The sequence below is a fragment of the Alosa pseudoharengus genome, unplaced genomic scaffold (genome assembly GCF_046254945.1).
Source record: "Alosa pseudoharengus isolate Yale_2024_CS ecotype anadromous, Long Island Sound unplaced genomic scaffold, YU_APseudo_1.1 YU_APseudo_1.1_scf_17, whole genome shotgun sequence".
NCBI lineage: Eukaryota > Metazoa > Chordata > Actinopteri > Clupeiformes > Clupeidae > Alosa > Alosa pseudoharengus.
Window position 1 is genome coordinate 32,813,253 of NW_027468640.1, and position 19,579 is coordinate 32,832,831.

General features: G+C 43.1%; 2 protein-coding genes across 6 annotated transcripts in view; both read left to right on the plus strand.

Moving 5' to 3' along the window:
* mtm1 (myotubularin 1) overlaps positions 1-3,382 on the plus strand; it is a 23,999-nt gene extending 20,617 nt beyond the window's left edge. Inside the window, exon 15 of one of the 2 annotated variants that reach the window (XM_076289341.1) lies at positions 251-3,382. In XM_076289341.1, coding sequence (XP_076145456.1) covers positions 251-430 — 180 coding nt within the window. In that variant the 3' untranslated portion in view covers positions 431-3,382. The remainder of the gene's footprint in view (positions 1-250) is intronic. The other variant, XM_076289342.1, reaches the window with a different exon arrangement.
* Positions 3,383-5,420: 2,038 nt separating this feature from the next.
* On the plus strand, positions 5,421-19,032 carry mtmr1a (myotubularin related protein 1a). Of its 4 annotated transcripts, XM_076289343.1 has the most exons (17): positions 5,421-5,778; positions 6,487-6,592; positions 6,983-7,006; positions 7,528-7,551; positions 10,285-10,357; positions 10,736-10,830; positions 11,825-11,932; positions 12,276-12,377; positions 12,465-12,548; positions 12,920-13,069; positions 13,360-13,548; positions 14,007-14,192; positions 14,463-14,669; positions 15,337-15,429; positions 16,097-16,210; positions 16,449-16,625; positions 16,855-19,032. In XM_076289343.1, the coding sequence occupies exons 1-17, from the start codon at positions 5,654-5,656 to the stop codon at positions 17,023-17,025; spliced, it is 2,028 nt and encodes a 675-aa protein (XP_076145458.1). In that variant the 5' UTR covers positions 5,421-5,653; the 3' UTR covers positions 17,026-19,032. The 4 variants fall into 4 exon arrangements, with proteins under 4 accessions (XP_076145458.1, XP_076145460.1, XP_076145459.1 ...); XM_076289345.1 differs by lacking the exon at positions 7,528-7,551; XM_076289344.1 differs by lacking the exon at positions 6,983-7,006 and having other exon boundaries at positions 5,422-5,778.
* Positions 19,033-19,579: the final 547 nt, after the last annotated feature.

Sequence of the window (19,579 nt, forward strand, 5' to 3'; positions counted from 1 at the left end):
TACTTGTTTATGTGTGCAGCTTCCAGTGTTGGTGTGTATGTGTATGTTTTCCTGTGATTTGCTTTTCCTGTAGTGTGTGTGTGTCTGTGTGTGTGTGTGTTGGACTGTATACTCATTTCTGTTATGCATCATCATATCAGGGTGTGTATTACTGTCGTGCAATATTATATCACAGTCTGCTCACTGTCAGTGTTTTTCCTGTGTGTGTGCGTGTGTGTGCGTGTGTGTGTGTGCGTTTCCCTCCCTTCAGCAGCAGAGTCCAGTGGAGCAGCGCTACAGGGAGCTGCTGGCCCTGCGCGACCAGTACCTGAAGAAGCTCCAGGAGCTGCAGCTGTCCGACTCCTCCCCCTCCGCCCACCTGTCCAACAGCTCCACGCCCTCGGCCGCCTCCCCCACGCAGCACATCACACGCCTCCAGACGCCCTTCTGATCCCCCCCCCCTAGCCACCACCACCACTGCCACACACACACTCTCACACACACACACACTCACACACACTCTCTAACATTCACACGCATGGTCACAGGACATTTTGTAAATAAGGATGGTGATAAACGTGGCCACAGAAATGGTAATAATGTCCGTTATTAGAAGTAATAATCACAATTATGCAATACAGTCACAGTACAGCCTTTTATCAGACTCTGCATACAGGCCAGGGTGATGCCTTAATGAGGAAATGAGGACTTTTGGGATTTGTGCACGCCTACCTGAGGACCTGTGCAGGGATGTACAAAAAAAAAAACGAAAAACAAAAACAGGTAGAAAACAAGTAAACAATGGCTCGTCTCAAAATGACCACCCTCCCTCCTAAGCTGGTTTTACCATTGGGCATTTTGTTGAACTGTCTTCTGCCAACACAGAGATGTGTCTGTAGAGGGTGCTGTTGTGTTAGTATTGTCATACCATAACGTTATGTTGCGCTTGTCTAAGTATGTGTATGTGCCCCTGTGCTCATAGCATACCTGCTGGAATCAAAGCAAGGAATGGTAGTTTGGTTTCTAAATGCTTTCTGCATAAAGGTGTCTCTTATCACAGCCATTAATAACCAACTGTAAGTCGCTTTGAACAAAAGCGTCTGCTAAATACAATAACCATTACTGAGGGTTCTAATGCTTTTTCTTGAGTACTGTGATACTGTTGGGACACAGTGATGCTTGATTGGTCTCATAGTCTTGAATTAATTATTTAAGATTTTTGCATGAGAAATTAAGTCCCATCAGATACATTGTGATATTGCGTTTGGATTCACAATTCTACCATGTACTGACAGTCATGCAGGGGTAAATTTAGGGTGGTGTTTGTCGAACTCTTGTGTATTGTGGAGGTCCTGGAATTTTGAAAAGTCTGGTGGCTTTGACGTGTTCAGCCTTGACAGAGCCATTGTCTTGTTTTCTGCCTTGGTTTGTAAAACATGGCTTTACGTGTCCCCTAGTGTCCATTTCGTGGGTTTGGTCTGTCCTGATAGTTCTCAGATTCTGTAAACCCCTGGTTGTGGATGCACTGTTCCAAAAAAACGAATTACCACGACCCGCAGCTCTAAGAAAAAACTGACGTAACATTTTGAGGCCCCGCTTTCTAATCAGGGGTGTAGAGTAGAGTTCACATGAAGGTCAAATTTGAACATGAAGCTGGAAGGTATGGATGTAGGAGTTGGGAATAAGTTCTTAATTTTTTGCTACACACCTCTCACTTTCGAGATGTGATGAGGCTTCAGATTGGGAGGGCAGAGGTCTCTGTTGAAGATCCTTTGGGATGCGCTTATGTCGTCGTTGTTGTTATTATTATTATTAGTATTGTTATTATAATTGAGCAGAAGCAGGGTTGGTCAGGGGCTACTACTGCTTGTGAGTCCAGTTCTGTGCCTTTTCTTGTACCTGAGGTCTATCTACCCCAGGAGGACATTTTGTATCAATACGTTGTCTCTTTAATTTTCTGTGGGCAGCAATCAGTGGCAGGGAAGGACGTCTTCCATTGGCTGTGGGTGTTTTGACTGGCAGGTGGAACTGAGTGATGTTGGGTCAGATGGTGTACGCCAAAAAAAAAAAAAGCCCAGCTCTTGGTCCAGCTGGACCAATGACAATGGCCGCTTCCCTCTCAAATGAGTGTGGTTTGCCGAAGATGCCTCCTGACTTATTCCACAGGAAGAGCTAGGGGTCATCACCTGCTTGTGGGAGGAATGGGTACATGAGTACTCCAGTGCCCTGCTGGCCCCAGAGCTGATGCTGACGTGTTGGCAGAAGCCGCTCTGAGTGCAGGTGGAGGACGGCTGTAGCTTATCTCAGAAAGGACACACACACTCAGAGAAAAGGGGGAGGGCCTTGAAGACCCTATTTCGGAGGTTCCCACAGTACATGCAAAGCCATATTTGTAACTTTGAAGAGTTCTTTGAGTTGTAAGAAGTCTTGAAGGTTCTAGATAGTGCTTTTGAAAGTTGTTCATAGAAGATTGAGTTCTTCTATGAGGAGGAACCTTAGGGATTTCGGGTGTCTCTTTATTTTTTTTTCTATGAGTGTGTGAGTGGTAATGAGATGGCATACCTACTCTCAGATCTGTGCTTAAGAGTGACTTCTCCCTGGAGCTATTGAAAATGCTGCCCAGGAAAAGCTAAACTTTCTAAGACTTTAGCCTCAATGAGGAGATGCAGTCTAAAAACCATAGCATGTGTGAGAATGAATAAAAAAAAAACTCAACACAAAACACAAAAACGAAACACAAACAACACAAGAACATTTTTGAAGTTGGTTGTGTTTTTAGGGGAAAAGGAAAAAAAGAAAAATCTATTTTGTTTATTTTTTACTTTGTACAAGTACAATAACTGTGTAATTACCTCAACAAAGCCTATTTTACTGTTGAAAGCTCTATTGTTGTAAAATATAATTATTTTATTTAGTGTAAAATTTGACAGTTTTATAAAAAGGAAAGTAATAAGAAAAAAATGTTTGGTTGGTTGAACCGATGGTAATTTGTGGATTTCTGCTTCCCATATATAATTATTATTTTCTTTTTTTTCTGTCTTGTTTACTTAATGGGCATTTTTTATTTGTGTGCTAACATTGATGGAGGATGTGGGCCTTGGTCCATCGGTCATATTAGATATGACTGTTGTAGCAAATATGCATCTTTTCCCCCACCTCGCTGCATGGGTTTCAGTATGGGGGAGATTTGCACTTGTATCACTTTACTCCTACATGGTTTCTCCCTCTCTCTCGCTTTCATTTTGATCCTTTTTGTACCTTTTAATGTAGACAACATAGTTTAAAGGGATTTACTTTTTTGTTTGTCATTTACTCTTCTTCATCATATACTCTCCACAGTTTGTTGGCTGGCTCTTGTTTTGTAAATAATGCTGATTAAATTAATTTAAAGATTTCACAACTTCCTACTTGTTTTGGTGTGCTGATTTGGAAAATGCTTAGGTAGCAGAATTGATTAAAAGACTGTTCTGTTGGCCCCAGCTGTGGCGCAACTGGCTGGGGCACCTGCACTTACGCCGGCGACCCGGGTTCGATTCCCGCCCCGTGGTCCTTTCCGGATCCCACCCCGACTCTCTCTCCCACTCACTTCCTGTCGTTCTCCACTGTCCTATCTGATTAAAGGCATAAAAAGCCCAAAAATATACTAAAAAAAAAAAAAGACTGTTCTGTTTAGCTCAGGGGTCTCAACCTCCGGCCCGCGCCCGGCCCAATCCCGGCCCGCGACCTAATGTCAAAATAATAGGTAATTCGGCCCTTGAGGGTATTTTTGCTTGCGACAAACAACAACACTGGTTAGAATATACGATAGATCCAAGACGGTGACAAATCCCATTTGTACTCTCCTCCACTAGTTGCTAGACATCCAGAGCTTCGATTCAAGCCCAAATTCACTGCATAAAGTTTTCAGGAAATTTTGTATTACACGTGATAAACACGAAGATGTGCATTTTTTTTATTGTAATGACGCGGAAGCGATGCAGGCCATAATTTTGCACAAATTGAAGCAGAAATAGGCCGACACCAAATGTTGAAAAAACTTTCATGTGTGATGAAGTCTTGGGTAGGCTATATTCACCTATTCTGATTCTGAAGGAGAATATCTGCCTTTTGGAGATTATTATCGACTATTGACAGTGATAGTCACGGTGCGTCTGTGAATGGAGGTGCGTCTTTGCGTGTATACGACAGTGTCCACTAAGCATACCATGCTTATTTCGACCCTCTGCTCAACATAGCTGGAGGTAGCAGTGGTAATCATGATGATGGTGTCCGTAATGGATGTGGTACAGACAGCAGAGGTAGTGAAAATAGGGCTCTGAAGAACTACAAAGTCATCCATGATAGGAACTGATTTGACCAGGGTACATTATTGTAGGCCTATAATAACGGTTTGTGGTTTTAGGCCAGTAATAGTTTACTATTGTTGGTTTACATCTTAGGCCTACTGTTTTTCTGTCAATTTGACAAAAGAGAAAGTAAACCTGCTCAAATATGTTCAACATCCAGTAGGCCTATTTACTGAAAAGTGCATAATTTGAGGTGCTTGCTATCCAGTGGCAAATTAGATGGGTAAATTTACCCCCTTCATAAACTTTTGTTTATAGGCTATAGATTTTTATATTTACAGTAGGACTTTATCTCTGACCACTTTCAAACCTTTTGAAATTTTGATGTCAAAATCCAATGGTGTTGTTTTCTTAACCCTGGCGCCTAAAGCCTGCCATGCAGGTTTAAATAAGTTATGAGAGGAAAATATTTTTATTTGGTGTGAAACACACACATGTTTTTATGCTTTTTGTTTGTTTTATAATTTGTATTAATATTTAATTTATCATTGTTTTATTTATAAGCTAAGGTTACTAGCACAGGTGTCTAAAAAGAGATAAAAACACTTGCACTTTCTGTTTGCAGTTTTGTGTGGTATTTGAAAAAAAAAAAAAAAAAAAACATTGCATTTTCAGAAATAGCCTGCCCTCCAATCAGATGACGTTGACAGAAGTGGCCCCCAGCTCATTTGAGTTTGAGACCCCTATGGGTTTAGCTCATGCACAATTTGCACTCGATTCAGTAGGCAAAAAACAAGACATGTATTAGACGCCATAACGCATAATGCAATTACTGATTGACATTGATGTTATATTAACTTAACGACATTGTCCATGTCGGTTTTTTCCAGGAAGCAATTGCGCTTTCTTTACAGATGCCATCATGTTATTTCACTCAGACCTATTATTCTATGGGCTGTTAAATGAAACCTCAGCGGTGACAAATGCGCAGGGTGGACGTGTAGGTTACGACATCCATAATTCTAGCCGTCTGGGAGGGGTGGTGCTGATGCTGGCTAGCTGGAATAGTTGCAGACCATTGCAGACCCATCGCGGCTGTTACAAAGGATGAAATGCATGTTGGGTAATCAGAGGTTATCTTCTCGGGGTGTGTTCGAGATTGTCTTCCTCGAATAAATAAACAGAAGCGCTATTTGTCAGCAGTAGAGTTAACGCAACGCTGTACAGGAAGCTGCGAGGCGGGGTGCTGCATGCGATTTGGCTGATAGGAGGGGGCTCAGCTATGGCATCCTGAAAACAAGAGTCATCAAAGAATTGACCCAAATCTGTCAGCACAGGAAGGAAAAACTAAACTGATACAATATTGTAGGGAAGGAAACGCGGGAGGAATGGATAAGCAATCGAGTGCTGGCTCGGAGAGCCCAGCGCAACCGCCAGTCCCCAGCAGAAAACCAACTCGGACTCTGGGAGGAAATACCGGATCGAGACAAGCGAGCGTGGAAACATTAGACAGGTGAATTTGCGAATATTTCTCTCGTTCAACTTTCTATAGAAATATTTTTGTGAAATTTATATTTCTTGATTCCAGTGTGTAAGGCACCCATATGTCGCCGAGTAGAAAGGGCAACAGTTTCCGTTTTGGGGCATTCATAGAATTATACAGTATCTCGATTACGTTAGATTTTCTTCGAGCTATAGCCTACTATATTGCATCATACTAGGCCTATAGAATAGTCAATTTAAGTTACCAGTCTATAGGCTATAGCCTACCATGCATTGTTGTGAAACCTAGCCTTATCTTGTTTTTGTTTGTTTTTTCGGGGCGCGGGGGGGGGATAATCTCCCTTTCGATGTGACACAATTGCGTAAAATGTAACTTTACATTTCTTACTATTTTTTATCCTTTTTGACGGTGCATTGGGTAATTATTGTGTAATGACGTACGATATATATTTCACCGAGAAGTTCTAATACGTGAGGCCTAGCTGTATTGTGGGCTAGTGAGAGTATCAAAACAACAACACCCCCTAAGCATGCTATCCCAACAGATGTCCTAATGCACTGGGACCTTGCCGCCTCTTGTAAAGAGTTGTTAAAACTGTTCGATGACTGTCAAGACTAGATTATTTAGTATGTATTGTATACACTGTATTATGCTGTATTGTTTACATCAGGGTTTGTCTGGTCAATTTCCTGTTCTGTCTTCTCTCTCTTTTCGTAGCCCCACGGGCTCACACGTGGAATGGTGCAAACAGCTCATAGCCGCAACGCTGAACAGCCAGGTGTCTGCAGGCATTCCACCCGAGGTTCCCTCACGAGATTTAAAGGCAAGACACAAGGTTCTATATTAACCCACACGTCTTCCGTTTTGCTGATAGTGTGGAAACCCGGCTAGCCTTTATTATGTCAAATTACAAGGATAAAGAGTCTTGGAGTTATGGAGCGATTAAACCAGGTAGCCTACTTCTATTACCGGTGCCAAGACGACATATGGCCAGGACATTTAATCCTGTGTTGATTGAAGTTTCACACAATTTAAATCAAAACAGACCCTCTAATCCTGTCTAAATGGATTATTTATATACAGACAATTTGCTTAATTGCCTGTGGTGTCTGACTTCCAAGCTACTGACTTTATAGAGGAGAGACTGCAGGCAGCAAGACGTCTACATACTTAATAACGTGTTGCTGTAATGAATGCATCTTTTTAACAACAGGTTGGAAGAAGAAAAGATCTCAGGGTAAGGTTGCTGCAGCAGTGGTTTGTGTGCGCGTGCAAGTGTGAATGTAAGTGAGAGTGTGTGTGTTCTATGTGGGCAGGCAAATGTTACTGTGCCACTGCTGCCTCTGCGAAGAAGAAAACTAGATGGCTACTAGTTTGTCCTAGAGAAGCCTAAATGTTTTGTTTCATCACGCCCAATGCTGCTGCTTTAGATGGCTTCGCGTATCATTGTTTGTCCACATTTCCTGACTGTTTACAGCATTCCCCAGGAGACTTCCTGTGAATTCTTTAGTTTCAGAGTGGACAAGCCCAGCGTTGGCATACGCCTGTGTCTCAGCTAGACTTAGAACGTAGATCCTTTTGCTCCCCATAACATCTCCACACCCTATAATCTTTGCTTTGTTTTTGGAAAGGTGGTGTGTAGACTGTTCAGTGTGCAGTGTGTATGTCATGATTGTGTGTCTTAATCAAGCAGTCTGTGTGTTTGCATGTGAATGTAATTATTCCCTTGTCTGTCTGGTTTGTGTCTGCAACCTACAGGTATCCAGGAGGCCCAATCTAAGGGTAAGACTGAGATGTGGGTTAGGAAGACTATAAAGATGTTTTCGGTGACATTTGTCTCTTTTGGGATACTAAAGTGGGGAAAGCTCCTCTCTCCATTCTCCATTTGTGATCTTGATGGAGAAACGTTCTACTGCTGTGCTTTTCTCTCCTCCTTATTTCGTCTTCTGTGTTTGAGTGCCAGTCCAGACATGGCTAATGGTCATTGTGCAGCTCGCCCTGTTGCTCTGCCCGTGGCCGAGTGTGTCTGCATTCTGACACATGTTTGTGTTGCAATGTGATGCACACTACGGCCCTTACAGTTGACAGGTTACTGCTTTGTAAGTGCAGAGAAAGTATACTCAGTAGAGAATGAGGGCATACTTGTGCACTTCTGGTTAGAATTTGAATGCACTTATAGTGCCCTGCCAGAAAGCTTGGTTACACTGAATCAGTATATATCGTCATAGTATTTGTCAGTAGTCGATCTGACGAAGACAGGCAGTTTATCACTGAAGCAACATACTGTAACTTGGCTATCTGGGAGGCGTTCGAGTGCAGATATGCTTTATGGGAAAGCTCAGTCATTTTCCTACTTCTTGTCTCTATGTACAGGATCTGTTCTGTAACTGGACAGTGGACTGTCTGCAGTCAAATTGAGTACATTTCAAAACTGAGCCTTGATGAAACAGTCATTGACCATAATGGTTATCCTCAGTGCCGTCATACTGCCTTACCACTGTCGTAATTGCTTTTGTGCGGTAATCTTGCTGTCTACCTTCTGACAAACACACACACACACACACACACAGCAGACTTCCTCTGTCACGTTGTAGACCCTGCCCATCTCACTTCCTGTGTGTCTGTTTGTCTGTGGGGCTTGACCTTTAGAGCTCAGAAATGTTTCTGCTATAATATTGCATTCTTTTAACCCCTCTCCCTCTTTCTTTCTCTCTTTCTCTCTCTCTCTCCTCCTCTAATCACACTTGAGTAGCAGCACTAGCCCCATGCCTCTATATTTCTCTGTGTTCTCTTAATTCTTCTGTCTTTCCTCCTCTCCCTCTCTCTGCTCTTGCTTTGGGTTCCATCACATGCTGCTGTGCAGGACTCGTGTGAGGGAGGGCAGGGCTCTCAGTATGACAGCGACTCTGAGCTCAACTCCCACTCCATGGCAAGTCTCATGCTTAACGCTCATCTCTCTCTCTCTCTCTCTCTCTCTCTCTCTTCCTTGTTCTGTCTCTTCTCTTACCAGTAGCTTGAGTCTTTTCCTTTAGGGTCGCCGTCCTGCTGCATATCGCCCTGATATGACTGAACTCACTAGTGCTCTTAACTAGCTGAACACGCCTCAGTGAGCTAATCAATGACTAATAATTACAATGTTAAAACAGATACACATGGTGATGAATAGCAACACTGTTATTACCAATATATGAGTAGAATTAGCACTCACTAATAATAATATTGTTGGAAGAGGAGCCGAAACCAAAGATTTTTTTACTGTTTTTAGGTTTAATGAGGTGTAACAGTAAATATTGAATCTCAAATAACTAATTATCTTCAATACAGTTGTTTTACAGCATTAGTCTCAGTAGTTAATAACCACACCTTTTCACCGGCAGTGTAAAGGTAGCCAGTTGTACCAATAGCTGCCGTAGCCTATGTACATTATAGGAGAAGTTCGGTGTGATATTGACCTAAAGTGTATTGAAACATGATACCGAGTGTGAACTTTTGTCTCATAGCTCATCTCGGCTTGTCCCCTGCACTCCGAAATCTGGTGCTAGTTAGCCGGTGCTACCAACAGGTTTTCAATGGGGGTGCCTTGGGCATCGGGCTAGCCATGCAAATAAATCACTGTTTTACACCATTTACGAGGCTCAAAGTAGCTCTACACTTCATTGGTAGACTTCCGAGGGCCCTGACATTTAAAACGAGATATTGAGAACTTTGATAAAGAACTGGTAGTTTATTTACAAGACGATTTATACAGACAGTACTTTCAGGAAGTTTACCGTTCGCCGCCATCTTGAATTTAGTCACGATAAGTCGAGCGACGAGTACGAATGAACAGGTATGATAAGGGATCAGATTCCAAAAATAATTCTTTCGAAATGCATGGATTCCAGTTGCTTCCAGTAGCAGCAACTGGAATCCATGCATTTCCATGGAATTATATATCCTATCCACCCCCATTGAAAACCTGTTGGTAGCATCAGTTAACTAACGCCAGATTTTGGACTGCAGGGGACAAGCCGAGATGAGCTATGAGACAAAAGTTCACACTCGGTATCATGTTTCAACACACTTTAGGTCAATATCACACCGAACTTCTCCTTTCAGTAAACCTCCCTCCCAACTCCTCAAGAGATGTGCTAGTAAGAGATGCTAGCAGCACCCATGGGTTTTAGCCCATTTTTTTATATACAGTCAATGGTTTTAGCTCCATTGCTTGCAAACTCACCTCCCAATCTGAGGTGCTGCAGGTTGCAGGTTGGACCCTGTGCAGGTGCAGGGTTGAACTGCGTGGTCGGTCAAACACAACGCAGTTACTGGAGCAGGAATAGAGTCTGGGGTGTGTGGGGTGCAGAGGCATGATTTAGATTCCCTGCTTGTTGCTGTCTGCACCTTTGCGTCTCTCTGCTGCACTCCACCACTCCTTTGAACTGCTGTTACCATCCAGGTGTCCTATTGCTATGCCCACTCTTCTGACCAGTGTCCAGTGTTGATTTAAGAATGAATAGTAATTTCATTATTTAGGTGTTTGGACACCAACCCGTCGTTCAGATGGACGAGGTCCCACTGGTCCCTGGAGAGACCATCAGAGCCACAGGTCAGTGTTCACCTGACAACTTAAAAGTTATAATTCAGGTGTTTAAAGGACACTTGGGTCCAAAGGGACTTTTGATTAAAACAACAGACCAAAGGGACTTTTGATTTAAAAAAAGAAAAACAGTAAAAACAATGAGGAAATTTATTAAGTTAAAACGTTTGGTTCCTAAGTACTTGTTCTCACAACTGATGCACATGTTGTAATTTTCAAAAGTGAATGGTAGATAAAAAAAAAACATCCTCAACAATTCACAGTGACTCTGTAGAGCACTTTATTCAGTACACTTGAAAGAGCACACTGAAAGAACATAAGACTATTGACTGCCTGCCATAGCTGCATGTATGAAATAAAGAGCCTCTTGTCTGTCCTTCTTTTCAGCGAAGGATGTGATGTACATCTGCCCCTTCAGTGGAGCACTGAATGGCACGCTGACCGTCACAGACTACAAGCTGTACTTTGTCAGTCTGGAGCGGGTAAGGCCGTGTTGTGTGATGACCATGCAGAGTGACTGCTGGACAAATAGAGTGGAATCAGAGGGTCGAAGCGGAGCAATCAAGGAGTAAATCAAGCATCTGTGGTAGAACGTTGCTAGAATGTAGGCAACTGAAGGATCCATTTGATGATTGATGTAATAATGACTTCAAGGGACTGTTTTAGATGGCAAATGTAAACTGTAGATCTGTGCAGTATAATTCTACAGTGACTTGCAAAGAGAAACCTCATGGCATGGTTGTTTTTCAGTTACATTGGCTGTAGCAGAATGATGCTTTTTGAGGCTAGGTTCAGGCAAAAAAGTACACCTTACCTACCTCACCATAACTGTCTATGTACAGTACTTTCCACAACTTCTATCAGGCTACTTTAAACCCTTAGAGACGGGCTACAGCAGGCGTACAATGGAAGCACTCTGTGTGCGGAGCGTAAAAATAGTTTACAAGACTGGTCTATTCTTTTTTTCTTTTTTTTTAATGTGTGCTGCGCTCTCACATCTGGTGTAGCCAGTTCCAGTGATTATAATGGAAGCTAATTGTTGCAGCAGATGCACTGCGAACTGAATGCTAGACCTGCGTGCCAGCTACAAAAGCTCCCTTGATGACAAAGTGCAGCAGAATATCTGTTTTCTGTTCACAACACAGTTCCCCCTCCCCATTTTGTCATGTTGACAAGAGTATAGTCATTTTCTCTTCCTGTTGCTAAATTCACAAGTGTGTTTTTCTTGTCTGGAAAGAGTGTATATAGCTGGCTGTAAATGAATATGTGACAAGCTGTGTTTGCTCTGGTTTCTGTCACACTTCTGTTACATTTCCAAAGAGAGGAACTTTTTATTGGGCTCCAGTGTCATGTAGCAGCACTGTTCATTTTCTTCTTGTGTGTAAATGTGGGGAAATAGATATCTCACTTTAATTGGGAAATGTGATAGAATGTAAACTGTGTGTGTGTGTGTGTGTGTTTCTTTGTCTACTCCAGGAGCCATACTTCCTGATGGATGTGAACCTAGGGGCCATCAGCCGCCTGGAGACCATCAGTGTGCAAAGCAATGGAGAGAACACATGCGGCATGGAAATTGTCTGCAAGGTGTGTGTGCGTGTGCATGGAGGTGCGTGCATGTCTGTAAGAGTATATATTGGAGAGAGACATGAGGAAAATAAGAGAGAGCAAGCCACATGTCTCAACTCTTCCTCGTAGTCGTACCCCAGTGTTTCCCATTGACTTATTTGTGGCGGCCCACCACAATATCAACCACAATATCAACACTGACCACCACACAATGATTTTCCAGGTTGTACTAAATTGTGCTTAAATCTGGTTCATCATAACCATGCTACGCTAATTTGTAGCATGTAGTAAAAAGTGGTTTTAATCCGCACGTCTCCTACTGAATCATCAGTGGTTTTAATCCGCACGTCTCCTGTCTCAGGACATGCGCAGCCCCAGGTTTGCCTTCAAGAAGGAGGAGCAGAGTAATGTGGATGTCATGGAGATGCTGACTAAGCACGCGTTCCCCCTCTCGCACGATCTGGTGAGTCCTGTCGTCTCTCTTGGGATACATCTAATTTGATTGGTCGAAAGAGCTTTTACTCAATTTGCGCTTTCATCTCTCCTCCAGTCCCTTTTCGCCTTTCAGTTTAAGGAGGAGTATCCGATGGATGGGTGGAAGGTGTATGACCCCGTGGCAGAATACAAGAGACAGGTATCGGTGTGGGATTTACTCTGGAGGGTATTACCTGATGCCACTGTTGTTCTTAATAAATCTTTCCAGTCATTATGACCGAAAACACCAATGGACTGACTCAATGGGTTTATATTTGTTTTGTTTATGTTATTTAGCAAATGCTTCTATCCAAAGTTACATACATCATTAGAATATAACAACATTAACAGTAAGCTCCATTACAAACATTAGAAGTATGGTTTATGGTAAAAACAACCAATTAAAAATGCTGTCTTCATAGGCATGGGGAAGACTCAACATGTCCACAAAATGTAATAATGTGCAACACTTTTAGGAAAAGGTTTTTGCTGAAATGAATGAATGGAAATGAATGAGTGAGTTCTCCTCAGGGTCTCCCCAATGAGAGCTGGACCATCAGCAAGCTGAACAGCAACTATGAGGTGTGTGACACGTACCCCGCTCTTCTCGTCATCCCCAACAACATCGACGAGGACGACATCAGGAGAGTGGCCTCCTTTAGAGCCAAGCACCGCATACCGGTCAGTTTGTGTGTGTGTGTGTGTGTGTGAGAGAGAGAGAGAGAGCGAGAGAGAAAGAATGAGAGAAAGTGAGAGTGTTATCGTGTGTGTGTGTCTATTGTGTGTTTTTGTGTATAGACTACTTGTGTACTCCATGCACATATAAGTAAATATGTTTTCTGACGTGTGTGTGTGCTAGGTATGTGTTCATTCAGTAGTTTTTTGTTTTTAATTGGCATGAGACATCTGTAATTTTGGCCTCTCTTCCTCCCCGTCCCATCCCGCTCACACCTGCCTCTGCTCTCTCACAGGTCCTCTCCTGGATCCACCCGGAGACCCAGGCCACCATAGTGCGCTGCAGCCAGCCGCTGGTCGGCCCCTCTGACCGCCGCTGCAAGGAGGACGAGCGCTACCTGCAGACCATCATGGACGCCAACGCCCAGTCGCACAAGCTCACCATCTTCGATGCCCGTCAGAGTAGCGTGGCCGACACCAACAAGGTGCCCAGTGTTCATGGGTTCTCATTTTCACTGATGCCTGTGGACCGATACTATCTCCTTTTCCTCCTTCTTGTTAGTCCCCTCAATAATGTATCCTGTGGTCTAAAGCCTGGCCGACTCTGGACAATTCTCGACAATTCTCTTTCAGTCGCATACAATATGGAGCTCACATTGTACCTGTGTTTGATATGCTCACACTGGACGTTCGTCTGCTCACACTGCAAAAGACATCAGATAAAAAATTCTGACATGCTAGAAATCCAGGCAGATTGGACCAGAGCAAGAACGGTCATTGTGATCAGTCCGGAATTGGGCCGGAATTGGGTTTTTGGATCCGATTGATTCGGGATAAAATCACTTAAAAATCGCAGTGTTTGGCTGAATCTACTGTTTTTTTTACAACCCTTTAATAACGTCTCTCTTTCTGTCTCCCTCTCTCTCTCCCCTCCCTCCCATAGGCTAAGGACGGAGGTTATGAGAGTGAGAACTTCTATCCCAACGTGGAGCTGAACTTTCTGGACATCCCCAACATTCACGTCATGCGCGAGTCCCTCAGGAAGCTGAAGGAGGTGGTCTATCCCACCATCGATGACCAGCACTGGCTCTCCACTATCGACGGCACTCACTGGCTGGAGTACATCAGGGTGAGCCACACACACACACACACATGCAGCAATACATACACAAGACATTTGTCACTAGTCCTTTGTTGTTGTTAATTTGATGTTAGGTGATAATAGTCCGATTCTCTTTATTTCTCCCTTTTTCTCTTGTTCTCTTGTTCTGATTGATGTTCCTCAATTTGAACTCTCACTTTGGACGAAAGTATCTGACTGCCAAGTCAATAAACGTGTAAGTGAAGCAGTGGAGACGAGAATAAAAATGTGTGATCCGTACGTGTCTTTGTCTCACAGCTCCTGCTGGCAGGTGCGGTGCGTATTGCGGATAAGCTGGAGTCGGGGAAGTCGTCGGTGGTGGTGCACTGCAGCGACGGCTGGGACCGCACGGCCCAGCTCACCTCCCTGGCCATGCTGATGCTGGACAGCCACTACCGCACCCTCAGGGGCTTCCAGGTGCTGCTGGAGAAGGAGTGGATCGGCTTCGGACACAAGTTCGCCTCGGTCAGCGTGTGTGTATGTGTGTGTGTGTGTGTGTGTGTGTGTGTGTGTGCGCGTAACAGTAGTCTTAAAGAGGTCTTTTGCATAGCCTGGGGACTAGGTAACCTGACTCTCGCCAGATTAATTTCGTTCCGCCTAGCTCCACTTATCCATCTGGGATCGATCCATTGGAGTGGTGCTTCAGAAGGCTGGGCCTTTTTAAAAATATCCTTGCATAAGATTGGATAAGCCAGTTGTCCGTCATCTATGACGTGCTACTTCAACCACTCACATCGAAGCCAACCCATGACGCTGAGAACAGTCTCACAGTCGCTTCTACGCTACGTCACATCTATGAAACCCCCGCCCTGCGTCCTGATTGGCTCTAACATACAATCTCGTGCTGAAATCACTCTCAACGGAACCGATCCCAGATGGATGTGAGTGGAGCTAGGCGGAACGAAATTCATCTGGTGAGAGTCAGGTTAGGGACTAGGGGTGTCTGGTGTAAAAGCAAAAGCCTTGGCATCTCAGTGTGAGACCGGACAATTGTAATTTGCCAAATTTGGAAAAATGGTTTCTATTTTAAATATATGTTTTGGGAGAAATGTGTGTGTGTGTGTGTGTGTGTGTGAGATGTGTGTGTGTAGATATCCGTGCTTATCTGAGTGTTTCTCTGTTTTCATTGTAGCGTGTGGGTCATGGAGATGAGAACCATGCTAACTCGGAGCGCTCCCCTCTCTTCGTGCAGTTCATTGACTGTGTGTGGCAGATCATGAGACAGGTGTGTACAGCTTGTTTAACCCACTCGGTCCGTACTGAAAGGGACGTTAGGTAAGTTTTCATACTTCCACATTCCAAGCACCGACATTATAATTCCACTTTGTGCCCACTCTGAACGCACATTCCGAGCATTTTCCAAAAACGTTTGCAATATAGCCAGTGTTGTCAACTTAAAAGAACACACCAACATTTTTTTTGTGATTGAAAATGTTATTGGTTTTAAACATCAGTACAAGTTAAGAACACACATTTTAACTAAATAAGCTTATGTTTGCCGTCTACCCCAGAGTTAGGTAAGAAGGTGCATATCTTATCCCTTATCTCCGCTGTGTGTGCAGTAACCCAGTCTGACACTGTTAGCCTAGCTTAGCATAATTCACTAGAAATGGGTTATTTCAGCTAGCCTATAGATAGCCTATAGCTAAAAGGGATCAAGATGAAAATCATCTGTCATATTAATGCACTTCTTATTATGTCAATAGATCATAATTATTGGAGGTAGAGTTATTAAGAGTCTCCAGTGGCTTGTTGCCTCCTCTGTTTAGAGTTCCTCAAACTCATCCTGAAATAGCTTCACAATCAAGTTCTGCTTTTACCTCTTTGACTTTTTTCAGTCAAAATGTTTGTTTCTGCCATTGGTCACAAATGTTTGTCTGTTCACTGTTTAGTTCCCTGCTGCCTTTGAGTTCAATGAACTCTTCCTTATCACCATCCTGGACCACCTCTACAGTTGCCTATTTGGTACATTCTTCTGCAACAGCGAGAAGGAGAGAGTTGAGCAGGTTTGGACCACTACAGTAAATGGGGAGATTTTAACCTGGAACACCAAATTACATTTATATTATCAATACATTACTGTACTTAAATATCCCATTTATTTGCTTTTTCCTCTCATTTTCACTCTTTATGATCTTCTACTTTTTTCCATTGCTCATCCCCCTCTATCTATCTGTCTGTCTGTTTGTCTATCTGTCTGTTTATCTGTCTATTCATCCATCCCTCCATCCATCCCTCTCTCAGGAGGTGCAGAGTAAGACGGTGTCTCTGTGGTCCTACATCAACAGCCAGGCGGAGGACTTCACCAACCCCTTCTACGTGGACTACCAGCACCACGTGCTCTACCCACTGGCCAGCCTCCGGCACCTGGAGCTATGGGTCAGCTACTATGTTCGCTGGAACCCCCGCATGAGGCCACAGGTGTGTGTGTGTGTGTGTGTGTGTGTGTACCACACACTTTTATGGGGATGTTATGTTATAATTACTTTGCTGCCTGTTGTAGAAGAACAAAACTTATAGTACAGCACATACAGAGAATATCAAAACATGAATAGAATGGAATGCAGTGAGATTAAGTGCTTTTTCTCTTTTTTCTCTGTGTGTGTGTGATTGTGTGTGTGTGTGATTGTGTGTGTGTGTGTGTGTGTAGATGCCGGTGCACGAGAACCTGAAGGAGCTGCTGTTCCTGCGTGCGGAACTGCAGAGGAAGGCAGAAGAGCTACAGAGGGAGGTGCTGTCCTCCCACTCGCTCTCCTCCTCCTCAGAGCACAACTCCTCGCCCTCGCACGGGGGCCCCTCACCCCTGCACACCACCGCCTGAGAGACAGCCCAACACACATACACACACACACACACACACACACACACACACACACACACACACACACACACATACACACATACACACACACACACAACGCACACACACAACGCACACAAGCTCATCTAACAGATTCACACACACATACTCATGCGCACTCACACACACACACACAAGCTCTTTTTTTTAAAGTGTTACATGTATGCACACACACACACACACATATGCACTTACCCACACACATACTGGCAAACACAATGTGCACAATCACTCCCTCTTTTGTCACTCTCTCACACGAAACATATGAAATATGCACTCAGAGAGATGGGGGGCGGGGGGTATAGACTTACTGAGCATACAGTACTGTGCCTACCATTAGACACTTTTGCCATCTCAGTTTGAAATGTGAATCAATAGACTCTGTTACTATAAGCTGGTTTTTGGTGTTACATTTTAGATTTTCACATGAATTGAAGAAAGTGCACTCATGTATGTTAGCTTATAATGTATCGATAATATACTTGGGTTTGATAGTTTATATGTAAATATTGAACCAGTCAAATTAATATATTTGTACATCAGCCATAGTAAACAATCTATTGATGAGTTTTAGTGGCACCAGAAGCTAATTTTTACTCTACTGTTGGCCAGTATCTTCAGAGTCAGTGTAGTCCGTCTTGTCTTGTGTCCCCATGCACTTGTGAGTTGTTCCAGGACACGTGTCCCTTCTTTTGTGTTTCTGTCACCTGCCTAAAACATAGACAGTGTTTTGATACTTTGTCAGTATTTTATTGCACCTTATAGGGTCATTTTGTTTCAATCTTAATGCATAGTAAGCCAATGTGAAAATGCCAAATCCCTTTTGTATAATGTAAGCCCTTTCATTTTTGATTACTTCTCAAAGGAAATATGTTAAAATGTTGTTTTCTTTAAGCTTCTTTGGATTTCATTCAGTATTTTATTACTTTGATATTTTTACTACTGGCTGATTGTGACTTTGAGTCATTTCAGACACTTCATCTCCACCTCACCATATCACTGAGACTGCTGAGCATAACTTAAACAAACTAACTGAGGGAAGACTCCACAGTACTTCCTGAATAGACCCAAGTGTACCACAATGAAGATGAATGAGTAAGAAACTGTGTGAAGTTTAAAGCCCCCCAATGCAGTTTTGGTCATTTCTTCGCTGTTTTCTCGCAGGTTTCTCTGCAGAGCTCCCCCTACAGCTTCAGAGTATATATTTTATGACACTCCTCAATCTGTCAGTCTGCAGTTTCCTCCTTCCCTGTTCCTCTGACAACGGTTTACTCGCTTTCTGCTTCTTTTCGCTGACTCTGCCGTGACGAATGTCTGAGAAACTCCATCGCTACCTTGTTCTAGCCGGTGCCTGGCGTGTAATGTGTGTAGTGCAGTAAAGCAATTTGTTACATTGCGAGACCGCAAGACTTTCTGTCTCTGAGGCCGCCGGCCCAAAGTTGCAATGCTGGTTTTGCAGCTTACAAACGCTAGGGGGAAGCGAGACGGCCACCATTCACCCTAGAAAAAGACAACCATTCCAATGACTCCGAAGTTAAGGTATATTAAGCTAAAAACTGCATAGTTCCCCTTAAAGGTGTAAAAGTGCTGAGTCTCAGTGGTTAAATTGACCATGTATGCTTCCCATTCACACACTAGCATGGGTTCTTATAAATGAGACACAAAGAGGGCTTTTACGTTGCCTTCAGAGACTGAAATTGTGACCCACTTTTCCGATCACATGTACACAGAATTTCACAGACTTTTTATTTTTAGCCATGATCATCATGTTTCCTTTTCTTGTGAGCTTTTATAGATGACCCATTGTCTGAACATGTATTTTATGGTATTGCTTTGCATTCCTTGTGTCGTCTTGGCTTTAGTGTGTCATTATGATGGCATAGATTTCTGTTTGGCGTTTATCAACAAGAGACAAAGAAACTTCTGACATTCCAGCAGAAAAAAAGTTAATAAAAACACATGACAAAGGATGACTCCCAGTCAATGTATTTAGTGTTGCAATTAATAACTCCCGAATGTACTGTCAGGCTGGCCTCTGGACATTGATAAAACCTTAGCAATTAATTCCTGTTCCTCAAAATTACACATTCGTTGATGCTAATTGGTGCTAATAGTCTCACAATTACTGAAATGGAGATTGCCTGAGTACAGTGAATGTGTATAGTATAGTGATATAAAGACGCCTGTGTTTGGAAGGTCCAGTTACTGATCAATCAGTATTCCTGGCTATAATTCCACGATGAAGAGAAGAGAACTCTCCAAGCAACTCAAAGAAAAGGTTATTGACAAGCATAAGTGAGGGGATGGGATGGGGAGGGGAAAAAAAATTTCAAGTCACTGAACATCCCCTAGAGTTCAGTGAAATCCATCATTAACAAGGGGGTGAATATTTATGCAATCACTTATTTTGCATTATATATTGCTTAAGTAAAATCTGCTTTCACTTTGATATTAAAGAGGGCCTTTTTGTAAATTATTGTAAAAAAGGTAAAAGGGTAAATTGACCAAGATGCCA